Raw genomic sequence first — 13,066 nt, forward strand, 5'->3', positions numbered from 1 at the left:
CAGGTCTCTGCGCCCGTGGTCTGTTTTATTTTGTGCAGAGTTACATTGGATGAGCAGGTCTGGTCGATGAAAGGATTTGTACCTTTAACAGTGAGCCATCTGGCAGTTTCATCCTCTTCTGCACAGTTTTCACACAGTGTGCCGTGTGCATTGTGGAGCAGACTGAAACTTCCCTCCTGTCCGTCCATTTCTGTCACGGATCCATCTTAAAGAGCCTCTTTCGGATTCTGATTCGTTCTGATCCGTACGAGGGCAGTCCTACTACTGTTGTATGATGTGCATTTCCTTTTTAGCCTTGTGCACAAAAGATAATGCAGCTGCATGATGATATTACAGCTACTTGTGACTCTTGCCAATCTGATGGTTGGCAAATCAAAAACTATTGTTTTTCACAGCTACTGTCTAAAGGAAAATTCAATCTTTTCACTCTCAGTTCTCTTTAATGTACCATACACAAAAAAACGTTTCAGCAGCCAAACACAGAAACTAATATTAAGACAAGGCCAAGCAGGACATCCCTTGGTTTGGCTTATCATTATATCAGTCTGTGGTTCATGAACTCAACTATTTAAGGAAATAAGGTACTGAGGAAGTGGTCGTGTTTCTGCGAAACAATTCTGATAAATGTCTGATTGTGAGGTTCCTACTTTTCTAGCCGCTTTTCTGATCTTACACAGTTCTCCTTTATAATCTCACATCTTAAACTGTGAAGATTTTGGGCTTTAACTTCTCCCATATTGCCAGGACACAGTTAATTTGCTCCTGCTCCCAATACATTCAATCTATCAGGCGAGGCTGCAACCCATCAAGCTCACATTTTAATCACAGCTGCTTCATGAGCAGCAGCTCTGACAGAATAACTGTTCCTAAACTAATCAGCTGTTCTCGTGAGGATGCTGAACGTCTTCGGGTCTGACAGCTTAATAGAGTTGCACAAGGGCGTACGAAGAACAGAGCCAGATAAAGTGGAGCAGTTTGTTTAGTTTAGAGGACCAAAAAATAAACAGGAAGACAGCAGGATCTGGACAGTGTCTCCTCTCTGCTTCCCCTCCCTCCCTCCTGTTACATAACTCCACACTGGCTCACTTCGCTGCCTGCACTCTTTCACAGAGGTGCGCTTTTTCTTTTCTCTTCATCTGCGTTTTTCAGGCTTACTACGATGAGTCTGAGGATCATTGTTGTTCTGGCTGTGTTAACTGGGGTAACTGGGAGCCCCAGTGTGACGATCAGACCTGTGGCTGACTCGGCGGACATGTCAACAGCTCATCCCAACAGCGTCCCAGAGACAGTGGAGGAAACTGAAATCTTTGGACAGGTGAGGAAGAAACTCGATCCGCTGACTTCGGTGTGTAAATGTTTCCTTTTGCGGGCTTTCATCTGTTTTTGAAGTTGCGTTGCTCATGAGAAAAATCGACACAAATTGCTCAGGAAAACTGTGAGAAGTCGTCGACACATAAATGATGTGCACAGAAAAAGACCAAGACTTTAAAAGACTGATATATATCTTTGTTGCAACCATTATTACATCAAGACTGTTCTGTACATAGTACAAAAGCCATTTCAAGCTCAAGTGAAAACACAGAGCTTTCCTTACCAACCACCACTCAGCTGTAGAGCCAAGGAGAGGTCAAATGGGGCTAAAATCAAGGTAATAAATAGATTTCCTACAGGGGTCAAACATGAGGGAGACGGGATCGCTTGAACTACGAAACAAAAGGAAAATGTCAGAGTTGTACGGCTCCACAAATTAAAGCCAATTAATGATGAGGGACGGCGGTCGTGTCAAAGTTCAACAGTTGGGACTCTTTTTAGCTCTTCCACTTGTTCTTCTTGGCAGGCAGCTGACCTGTAGCCTCTAAGTATTTGTGGACGAGTTCCTCTTGTGTGCTCGGCAGGCAGGGCTGGTATCTGCTGTAATCCATGGTGTACTCCCCTTTTCCCTGAAGACACAACGATAAAACGTGTTGGTGGGTTTTTGTCTCCTTCAGTCGTCAGTCAGAACAACAACAACTACTTTGGAAAGCTTCATAACCAGATTTATAAGAATGAAACTGCAAGACTGATACATAAGAACATGGATTAGCCTTCATACACAGATGTCGGGTGTCTGAGGTTGAACTTACTTCAGTAAAGGAGCGTAGCTCTGTAGAATAGCCGAACATGTCGTTTAGTGGGATCTGTTGGGAGACACAGGCTGAAATCAGTCAAATACAGATAGTAGAGAAGGCTGAGAGAACAGATACTGTACGTTAAAGGACAGAAGATACTTTGTGTTTGTGAACATCTTATCAACTGGACTCACATCAGCGTACAGAGTGAAGTATCCTTCAGCTGCGTCCTGTCCTGTGATAACACCGTGCCGGCGGTTTACACCAGCGATCACTACTCCCTGAAACTCCTGAGGCGCGACGATTTCCACCGACATGATTGGCTCCAGGATGGCCGTGTTGGCCTTCTCCATAGCTGAGGAGAGCAGATAGAAACCAGCGTTAACATAGACTCATGACAACACAGACTGAAATCAAATGTAGCAGGAGGTCAGATCAGAGGAAGCGCTCACCTTGTTTAAGAGCGCCCTCTCCTGCACGGATGAAGGACATCTCGTTGGAGTCCACCATGTGATGAGCTCCGTCTTCCAGGAGGAATCTGACGCCTGAGATTTTGTGCCCGCTCAGGGGTCCCTTCTCACAGGCCTCCCTGAAGCCCTGAAGCATGATGGGGAAAAAACAAGTGATGAGAGACAATTCAAGGTTTTCAAATCACTTCTAATAGTTTTAAGACATCTGTATCGCTGTAGTACAGTAGATTAGGAACCTTTTCAACAGCTGGTACAAACTGCTTTGGGACGTTGGTTCCGATAGTCTGGTCTTCAAACTCCAGCTTGGTGAAATGCTCTGACTCAAGAGGCTCCAGGACTCCAATAACTTTACCGTACTGCCCAGAGCCGCCGCTCTGCTTCTTATGAGTGAAGTCAAACCTGCAGAAAAAGGAGCAAAACATCCACATTTTGAACCATCTGGAGTGACAAAGTGGAAACATCCGTCAATCAGTTCTTTCTTTTTCATAATTACAAATCTGACCACACAAGATACACAAATCAAAACAAACACACTGAGGGAAATACTTTGATCTAATAATTGATTAAATTTGACTTTAAAAAGTATTACGGGCATTGTGCGGTCCTTTATTAATGATGATTTTAAGCCCATTTAAGTAATTACACTCTACAAGCATGTCAGGTTGCAGTAGTATGAGATTTAAACGGTACGAAAACAGTCTCCAAAAAATATCAATGTTTCACAGTATCACACAATTATTCTAACCATTATTATTGTCATTTACAATGAACCCTAACAGAATGAAAACAGAAGAGTCTCTCGGTTTAACTTTTTTTTTTGGAGGAACAGAAGAAAAATAATCATTTTATTCATAAATTAAAAGTTGTATAAGTTATATCCTTACGTGTAATTTAACAGCAGGTGAAACACTGCAGCACCAGGCTGACAGACTAAAGTTTCTACATGCCTATATTATTATGAGGAGCTGATTTAACAGGGAGGACAGGAGTCAGTAAAGGGCTCTGTCTCTTTAAGAGAGGGGGCTGCCCTCACAGCGCTGGTGTTAGACAGGAAGTAGGAAGTAGTGTTTCGGTTTGCATGAGGAGCAGCTGACACTGAACACTGGACAGATAAGTTTCCACCTGTCGATTTCAGAGGGAGGGAGTTTCAGCATTCCAGTTACAGGCAAGATCAGACTCCCTTATTTCATTATTCATCACATTTTTCAGCTGTAAACCTCTTTTTCCAACTTTATCTTTGACTTCTGCAAATCAGCTTTCCTTTCCACTTTGCTTCATGGATGAACTCCACCCTGCTGACACCTGAGGGTTAAAGTCCATCGGGGGTTCGAAGCCCATCCCTGTTCATTACATAGAGACTCATAACTTTGCTCTTATAGTCTGTACTTTCTGTGGAATAACAGGCAGAATTATTCGAGGAAGAGGAGGCTGAAGAGGATGTGATGGCGACCGGAGAGCTGAACCCCAATCACTACCCCGCTCAGAGGGCAGCCAAAGTGGTCCAACACTACCTCAACACCCGCTACGGCTCCCCGTACAGGCTGTTCGGACTGCAGAGGGTCCACAGCGGGAACGCAGAGGTCTGTTGACTGTTTCATTTTAGTGTACGGTGAGAGGAGACAAGCTCTAAATATCATCAACTAAGGTTATTTCTTCTTTTTTAAGGATGTGGCAGACTCTAGGAGAAAGTATCGGCTGGAGATCTCAGTGCAGGAGATGATCGGCAACGTAAGAAAGGATTATTTATTACACATGTGGGTTAGATAGAGCCAAGAACCCATCAGACTAGAGTAGCATGACACATGTAGTTCACAAATGTGTGTTAGATCATGTTCAATTTCTGAAGTTGTTTGGTTTTAGAGGGATAATCAACAGAACAACCTGTAAATGAGTCACTTTTCCTTGCCTGTAAGTTAAAAAGCACCATAAAAACAGAGAAAGAATGACTTACTTTTGTTTCTGAACCAGAGAATTAAAAACCTTTGACCCGCACTGCAAGATTTACTTGAGTAGTCATTTGGGTTCATCTGTGGAGGCAGTTAAAAAGTTTTAACTGATCTTAATTGGCCACGTTTATCTTTAAAATTGCAACAGCTTCTGGCACTGCATTCACATCGTGCTTATGGGAAGATATTTTACAGAAAATGTATTGTTTATACTGTGCAGCTGAATAATCTCTGGCATCAGAGTGAGCAGGTTTGACAAGATTTAACTAAACAGCAGATAAAAGGAAGCAGTGTGATGCAACCTTGACTCACTTGTCTGGACAACGCCTTCGCTCTGTAAACTCCCCTTCAGCTCTTTCTTATCAAACCTGACTTTTTTGTACATTTGCTTCTTTTAAAATTCACTGTCCTCCCTTTTTATAAATCAATCCAGACTACTGAGAAATGCTCCGCAGAGGTTTTGTTTGCGAGGGGTGAGCAGCAGCGCTCGGCCCAGGTCCAGGCCTCGTGTGAGGCGCTCCATAAGATCGACACTAAAGCTCAAGAAGAGGAGTTTTACCAGAAGTACAAGATGAACCAAAGCCTGCTGTCGGCACAATATCTACCTGGTATGTAGGATAAAACAAACTGTGTGCACTATTGCTCCTAATCGACACTTTAAAGTCAGGTATTGCATAACATCAGCAGCTTGAAATTGCATCATTTTGGGGTTTTCAGCTGTGGCTGAATTTGTGGTTTCTGACTGAACTGTGAGTGAAGTAAGTTTATATGACAAGATCTAAGTGTCATGATCTTTCACTGTGCATGCATTAACTTCCTTCATAACACTCTGACGTTCTGACCGACAGATAGCTACGGTCACATCGAGCCCGACATGAAGCCTCTCTGGCACCTCGGTACTGTGGCCTCCAGCTTCATCATGCTCAACGAATCCACTGAAAACACTCTGTACAACATGGCCCAGGTGGCAAACGTCACGCAGCTGGTAGGTCGTCCTGTCTGCTCAGTAATCTTTAATTTTAAAGTTAAATTGGTACCAAAATTAAATCATTTTTCTGCCTTTTAAAGGACACAGAAAAATGATTAATGTAAGGTTATAGTCTAGAGTGCATGTCCACAATCAGTTGCTGAAATCAAGAGCTTCAGCACATTAGAGTTAACATCTATTTAAGACATTCTTCAGGCATACTAGGCAGGTTTTGCATGAAAGGCAGACCAATTATTCACCCATTATGTGACGTTTTCTGCAGAAAGGAAGGATGAAACCTGTGACATAATTACTGAACTCAGTTTCTATCATTTGGCTTTATTTTTGCTGCAGCCAACTGAGAATGACCAGCTGAAGTTTGACTATCACATACTGCTGCATGAGATGGTGTCCCAGGTAAATACCGAGAGCTGCAACTCACCGTAACCCGAAACAAATATTAAATCTATTCATTCATCTATCAAAGCACTGATGACTTCCACAACTTATGTGTTAACTTAACTTGTTCAGACTAATATGTGACTGAAGAAAAAGTCTTGTTCAAACCCATTTCAAGCTAATTTACACCATAATGGCATCTTAAAGTGGACTGATCTGGTACCAGTTACTTAAGAAGAACATGCTAATGTGAGGTGCAGTTTTACTTTTCCTATATCTCGTGTTAATTTGACAATCTGTTATTTTTGCAGGAAATCATTCACTGGAAACTGCTGTTCACCTGGTCTCCTGCGGAGGGAGTTAAAGTGCTTCAGATGGAACAGCTGCCACACTGCCATGATTGTGAAAAACCTCCAAACACAAACTAAACTGCTCACATTCATCACACTGATGGTGCTCACATTTTGTATTCAGCTATTGGAGCATAAATTCTGCTGGTGCCGAGACTTGCGGCTGACGCTTGCAGAAAGTTTGTACTATTAAAAAGTGGATGAATCCATCATATATAATGTTATCTGTAAAATCTGCTACTATTGGTTGCTATAGTATTTTAGCCAAAATAAACTGTTTATACAGACTCCATTGCCTCAGTTCGTGTATGTGTCAGGAGATCAGCACTTACGATACAGGACTGGTGACCGTCTCTCTGAAAGCCACTTTGGGTTTTCCCATCACACAGGGACAGTTGTATTCCCTCTCCATCCTCTGAAACAATAAACCAAAACACAAAAAGGGGAAAAAACAGGTAAGGTATGTGAGATTTAAAGGGACAACTCCTTCAGACATGAAGAAAAAAAAACATTTTTTCTGCAGAGACTGATATTAATGTGAAGTATGATTCTGAGGTTTAGACATCTTGTTTAGATCTCACTCCAAAAGCACCGCTCGGAAGCATTTGGTTTGTGGTGTCTCTCTGACTAAGAGTCACTGACGACAAAAACATATCTACAAAGATTAGACTGAGTATGAGACAGTCAGAACATCTGACAACTGCAAACCTCAACAAATCACAAGTTCGCTAGATATCAAAACACCATCAGAAGGAGAAATCTTGAATTAAACATGCAGAACATCCTCTGACTGCGTACCTGCGAGTATATTTCCAGATGCAGCTCGCCCATGCCTGAGATGATGGTTTCTTTGCTCTCTGTGTCAAATTGCACTCTAAATGTTGGATCTTCTCTGGTGAAACGGTTAATACCTTTAGAGAATTTATCCAGGTCGTTCTAGTCAGAAGCAAGAAAATAACAGAAGAGTTAAAAGATGCAGTTTAGACTTTTTTTTTACAGTAAATATGGGTAAATTAACTTCTTTTTTTACCTTGTTGGTTGGCTTAATTGACATGGAAATGACCGGCTCGGGGACGTGAATAGACTCCTGTGAGATAAAAACAAATTTTGAGTAAAGGAATGAAAATCAGAACAATTCCCCAAAACATCTTAAAATGAGAAGTTATCTTGCACTTTCACAGTTAAAAACATTAAAGGAGACATATTACACTCCTATTCAGGTTCATAGTTTTATTTTGGGTTACTACTAGAATAGTGTTTACCTGCTTTAATGCTCAAAAAACACATTAGACTTCTCAAACTGTTCAGTGCTGCAGCACCTCTGTCTGAAACGCTCCGTTTTAGCTCCCGTCTCTTTCAGGCCCCTCTTCCTGAACACCCAGTCTGCTCTGATTGGTCAGCTCACACACGCCTGAGCCAGCACCGCTAACAACAACAGAGCAGCTGTGCTAAATCAATTCTTATATGCCAAACTTAATTATGTAAATGTTTGACATGGTGACGTAGTGTGATGTCACAAAGTCACGTAATTAAAGGCGGGACTACTGACGAGGCGTTTCAGGAGCAGTGTTTTCTGTGGGAGAGAGGAACTTCTGTTGGTGCAGACTTTGGCCTCTTTAACTTTCAAGGTATCTTACATGCACAAGAACATATATAAACACAGAAGTTAAGGAGAAAACAAAAATAATAAATTGCTCTCCTTTAAAGTTACTCACCATGGAGAGGTTAGCGCTGGATTTGGATGTAAAAGTGTCTCCGCTAGCGCAGTCGATCCCAAACAGAGCACAAATGTCTCCTGCATAAACCTCATCCACATCCTGAAAGAGCACGGATAGAAAGGAAACAAAAAAAATATGTGAGTTGATCCAAATGTCTTATTTTCAATGAATATTCAAACACTTTCGTGTGTTGTTTTGATGCAAGGATGGAAACTCTGAAGTCACAGGGGATGTGGTTGTTATCTTTACACTCGACTGCTGCCAAAAGAGGAACAACGCCATTTTGACCAGTCATGTTCCTCTGATGTTTAAACTGCAAGCCACAGATGGAAACCTGTGACCTCTGATAGCCTGCTGACGTCCTCACCTCCATCTGGTCAGCGTGAAGACGCACAAGCCTCTGAACTCTGACTTTCTTGCTCGTGCGTGTGTTGTAGATGTACTCCCCCTTCTTCAGACAGCCCTGGTACACCCGCACATATGTCAGCTGGCCAAACCTGCCCGCCTGTTGATAAAAGACAGCACAGGAAACAACAAAGCATGACAGATTGAGATCTTCCTGTTGAGCAACATTGCACAAATAAAGAAGAAAGGTATCTTACCTCCAGTTTGAAGGCCAGACCAACATAAGGGTTTGAAGCATCTCTTGTCGGATCCATTTCAATCTTTGTTGCACTGGAATCTCTAACAGAAACATTAGTGCACAACATTTGTTTAAGATTTTGTAAAACAAGTTAAATGAAAAATTGCATTTAATTTGACTTTTATGCTTACTCGTCATTGTGGATAGCATAGTTTTTGACTTCCGTGGGGTTCGGCAGGTAATCCAGGACAGCGTTCAGGAGAGGCTGGACGCCTTTGTTCTTTAATGCTGTGCCCACCAACACTGGAGAGAAGAGACGCTGCACAGTGGCTCTGCGGATTGCAGCCTAGAAGACACCGGAGTCGCGAGAGACATACAAACAGGGTTCATGTCTCAATTTTGACAGTTTTCACGGTCGCGTTTGTTGAGTTTAGAGAAAAGACAGGTGATGTGTCGGTCATGAATGAGCTGGTTCTATGAGCCGGCTCCCATCTGAGATCGAAGCATGTTAAGACTTGTGTATGTTGTGCTGGTTGCCAACATATAAAATATACTTCAATATAAATGAAACGTTCAAAATACATAATAGTGTTTGATGTTTTTTACATTATCTAAGGTTTTTATACCAGGCATAAAGTAGAATTATAAAATTCTGGAAATTATAAGGTTCAGTATGATTACACTGATTAATTTAATTGATATAGGTGTACACATACAGTGTGAGTACAACATCACACTCTTTAGTTTTGTTTACTTAATATGGAATATAAAAAAATCATTATGAAAGTTATTTTAAAACCCATGATGAATAAATCATTACTTTGGACAGGAGGAGAGGTGCTTTTCTTGTTATAATTTTAGGAAAACCCTCAGATTTCACACACATTTAAAAGACACAAACCTTCAGGTCGTCATTGGTTGGAATCTTCTCCTCCAAGAACATCTCTCCCAAGATCTCATCAGCGTTAGCCACACACTCCACCAGCTCCTGCCTCCGGTCTGCAGCCTCGGCACGAAAATCTGCCGGGATCTCGTCATAACGGATATTTTGACTGCAGGGAGGAAGAAACTCTTTGAATCAGCTTTGCATTTTGAGGAGTTGTGTGACAAGGATATAAATGAACACTTTTAATTTGACAGATCATTACTTTAATGATTTCTGTCACTGATGCCTGTAGCCAAGCTGTCTTCAATCCCATTTACAGTTAAAACTAACTTCCCTTGCAGTTAAAGAATCAGTAAAATAAACACAAAAACATATTAGAGTATTATTAACAATTGACAATACAAATAAAAAATTAACAGCATGTCAGAAATGGACCTCTTCATGCATTTCGAGCTACCACAGTAGGAATCCCTCACCCAAAAGGTCCTTCGAAATACATGCTCCTCTCCTTTACAAGGTCAATGATGCCGCGCATGTTCCCCTCCAGGCCGATGGGAATGTTCACAAACGCTGCGTTGTGGTTTAGTTTGGTTCTGAGAAGACAAAACATATTTATTTATTTATATATTTATATTTATATATAGAGAGTAACTGTGAACAAAAATAAAGGAAGGAAAACCACAGCTGATTACAACATTGTTTGTGGATAATGATCTCATGTGAACAAGTAAAGATATGTAGGTGTAGTTTATTACATGAGTCTAAATCCAGTCTCCCTTCAAATGTTTAGAAGTTCATGTCTATTCTTTGGTTTATTTAAAACTTATAAATCAGCAAATGTTCAAAAAGGGCCTACTGGATGCACTGTGGTATGTACGTGTATACTGTGAGCGTTCTTCACCTCATCTGCTGCAGGGCTCGGCCGGGGTTGGCGCCCGTGCGGTCCAGCTTGTTGATGAAGGTGAGGAAGGGGACGTTGTAGCGTTTCATCTGCCTGTTCACCGTCAGGGTCTGACACTGGACTCCTCCCACCGCACACAGAACAAGCACGGCGCCGTCCAACACTCGCAGCGCTCGCTCAACTTCGATGGTAAAGTCCACGTGACCTGGAGGAACAACAGGGACACTGATGTTTAGAAAGAAAAACACTGTAAACATGAGAAGGTGAAACCTCAGTCCTAGAGCTGGTAAAGATCCATCATCACCCTCATTCACATGTTGGCATGGACCTTCTCTTGTTTTACTTTCTGCAGCTTGTGTTTTTTTGTGGGCATCATATTAATCATAATTAAACAGTAAAGCACTGAGAAATGAGAGCGAGACAGTCAGTGAAATCAAATCGAAGGGTTCTCCTCATTTCTCTATTTTGCGCCTCCTCGTCTCCTTGTTCCTCCTGCCTGTGACCTAAAAATCAATCTCAGTGTGCCATACCGAAGGATATCTCATTTCCTGAAATGTTCCTTGAGGAGAGAGGAGGCTTGCTAGAGGAGCTCTGAGCGATGATGCACAGGTGTGTACTTTGCGGAAGTTGTTAAGACGGCGAGGCGAGGGAAAGAAGTCAAGGATGTACAAACTGAGAAACGAGAAGAGGTAAGTTCTGTCTCTTGAAAGTCACTGAATTACTTCAACACCACAATTACAAACTTCCTAAACAAATAACCATGAGTCATTCTGTTGATTATTACATCATGACGTTATGAAAATTGCACTCTTCTTTCTTGCACCAGACTCCAAAATGAAATCTTATATAATTTGGTTTCTGTGGCAAAGTCTCCAGTGTCTTCTTGAGAATACACACCACTGAAGTGCAACATCACATGAGACGGTACGGGCCTTTAACAGGACACTCCACAGATTTTTTTTTAGATGATCAAAGTCTGAAAAATATATTTGTATTGAGGTCATCAGGGTTATCTTGGTTTGGGCTTCAAGACCAGAGAGTCTGTGTTACAAACTGGGGGCATTTGGTTTGAAGGACATTTGCCATGCAAGTAGGGATAAAGAGCCATTATCAAATTGCGTCATGGGAAACGTATGATCCAATACTTTTGGAGCTTCACCCACACTAGAGACTAAAAGTTTACAACTCTGATTTTAGAAAATATATTTCTATAATTTTGAGTGAAAATAAAATGAAAAGATGTTCTTTGCATCCTTTGTAAATCAGAAATCTTCACTGGAGCTGTTAACATAAAAGCGTTAGAGGGAGTAAATTATGTATTTTCAAACTACTATGGGATCTATAGGATTCTGCAAACTTGGATTACACCAGACGAGCTGTACGGAGCCATTTTGTATATTGTTTTTTTATGTTTTCAAACAAGTCGCCATCAGCTTCAGTCGTTTAGGAGAATGCTGCAACATTGTTTTGCTGAGAAGCTCCAAAAAAAAAAGTTTTGCAGACTTCAAAACTTCACCCGACTTTCAATCGACATGCAGTTGAGTCGATAATTACTGAATTTTCATTTTTGGGTGAACGTTTCCTTTAAAGGCAGATCCTGCAAAATCACCACAAACAGGGGGTCAATCATTAGGGGTCACATGCAACATTTTGTCCACAAAAGACCCCACGTCAAGTATTTAGTACCTGGTGTGTCAATGATGTTGATGTTGTGGTCCCTCCACTCGGTGTATGTAGCAGCTGACTGGATGGTGATGCCTCTCTGTCTCTCCAGCTCCATAGAGTCCATGGTGGCTCCAACACCGTCCTTCCCTTTCACCTACAGGAGAAGAAACACAGCTCATGCTGGACACTGTAAACCTGTAAAACATCACCTGACAGCCACAGCTTGGCAAACACTGTCCCGGTGCTCACCTCGTGAATCTCAGCTATCCTGCCGGTGTAATAGAGGACACGCTCGGTCAGGGTGGTCTTCCCGGAGTCGATGTGTGCCGAGATCCCGATGTTTCGGATCCTCTCGTTGGGAAAGACACCGGAGGAGCATGTCCGACAGCTGTTGATCAGGACCTGAGGAGGTGAAACAGAAGAAGATCGATATTCAACCCACTTTCTGTCTGTTTACCGATGGTGACACGCAGAGGACTGATGGCAGGGCAGCTTGGCAGAGGTTTGATGTCAAATCGGTTCAACTGCAGGTTAGCTAATGTTACCTTTTTCAGAGTGACGCTTCCCGGTGCCAAAACATGCGTTTTTGCCAAAGACAGACCCGCTTTTAGTACTCTCATTTTGAAGACTGCTTGGTCGGGCACAGGGTGGTCGTAATCCTCCCTTTACACAACCCCCGACTCTGACAACCCGGTGAATGTCACGCCGGGGCCCTGCTGATGGTTGTGAAACACGACTTCCGCATCTACGGAAACACAGACGTGCCAAAATTACATATGTTTGCGTTTTTTTAAAACATGAACGATGCTCCTATAAAATAACCGCAGTGGGACAAAACGTGGTTTGTGAGTGACAAACATGTTCATGTGTATATTTTGACGTCAGAGTCAAACACATAAATGCAAAAACTACAAAACTACAATAGAAAACGCGCGTTGAGCCAAATGCTGCTTTCAGGTGCTGTCAGAGAACACTAAACAGATTGATGCATTAAAATGCATTTTGTGAACAATCCAATACAGGGGCCCAAAATGTGTAAATGAATGAATGAATGAATGAATTAAAAATGATAT

General features: G+C 41.9%; 2 protein-coding genes across 2 annotated transcripts; one reads left to right on the top strand and one right to left on the bottom strand.

Moving 5' to 3' along the window:
• Positions 1–478: 478 nt before the first annotated feature.
• On the top strand, positions 479–6,528 carry lxn (latexin). The gene is made up of 7 exons (XM_084351782.1): positions 479–1,315; positions 3,982–4,158; positions 4,244–4,306; positions 4,958–5,132; positions 5,373–5,509; positions 5,846–5,908; positions 6,202–6,528. Exons 1-7 carry the CDS (start codon positions 1,160–1,162, stop codon positions 6,316–6,318), a joined length of 888 nt encoding a protein of 295 aa, XP_084207908.1. The 5' UTR covers positions 479–1,159; the 3' UTR covers positions 6,319–6,528.
• On the bottom strand, positions 1,485–12,727 carry gfm1 (G elongation factor, mitochondrial 1). Its single transcript, XM_084351781.1, has 18 exons — positions 12,539–12,727; positions 12,243–12,395; positions 12,015–12,147; positions 10,329–10,533; positions 9,904–10,020; positions 9,443–9,593; positions 8,733–8,887; positions 8,561–8,642; positions 8,326–8,463; positions 7,956–8,057; positions 7,271–7,327; positions 7,039–7,176; positions 6,573–6,655; positions 2,815–2,977; positions 2,561–2,705; positions 2,303–2,463; positions 2,124–2,177; positions 1,485–1,940 (listed from the first exon to the last, which is right to left on the bottom strand). The coding sequence occupies exons 1-18, from the start codon at positions 12,611–12,613 to the stop codon at positions 1,809–1,811; spliced, it is 2,244 nt and encodes a 747-aa protein (XP_084207907.1). The 5' UTR covers positions 12,614–12,727; the 3' UTR covers positions 1,485–1,808.
• Positions 12,728–13,066: the final 339 nt, after the last annotated feature.

The sequence above is a fragment of the Pagrus pagrus genome, assembly GCF_965226575.1.
Source record: "Pagrus pagrus genome assembly, chromosome: 4".
Taxonomy (NCBI): domain Eukaryota; kingdom Metazoa; phylum Chordata; class Actinopteri; order Spariformes; family Sparidae; genus Pagrus; species Pagrus pagrus.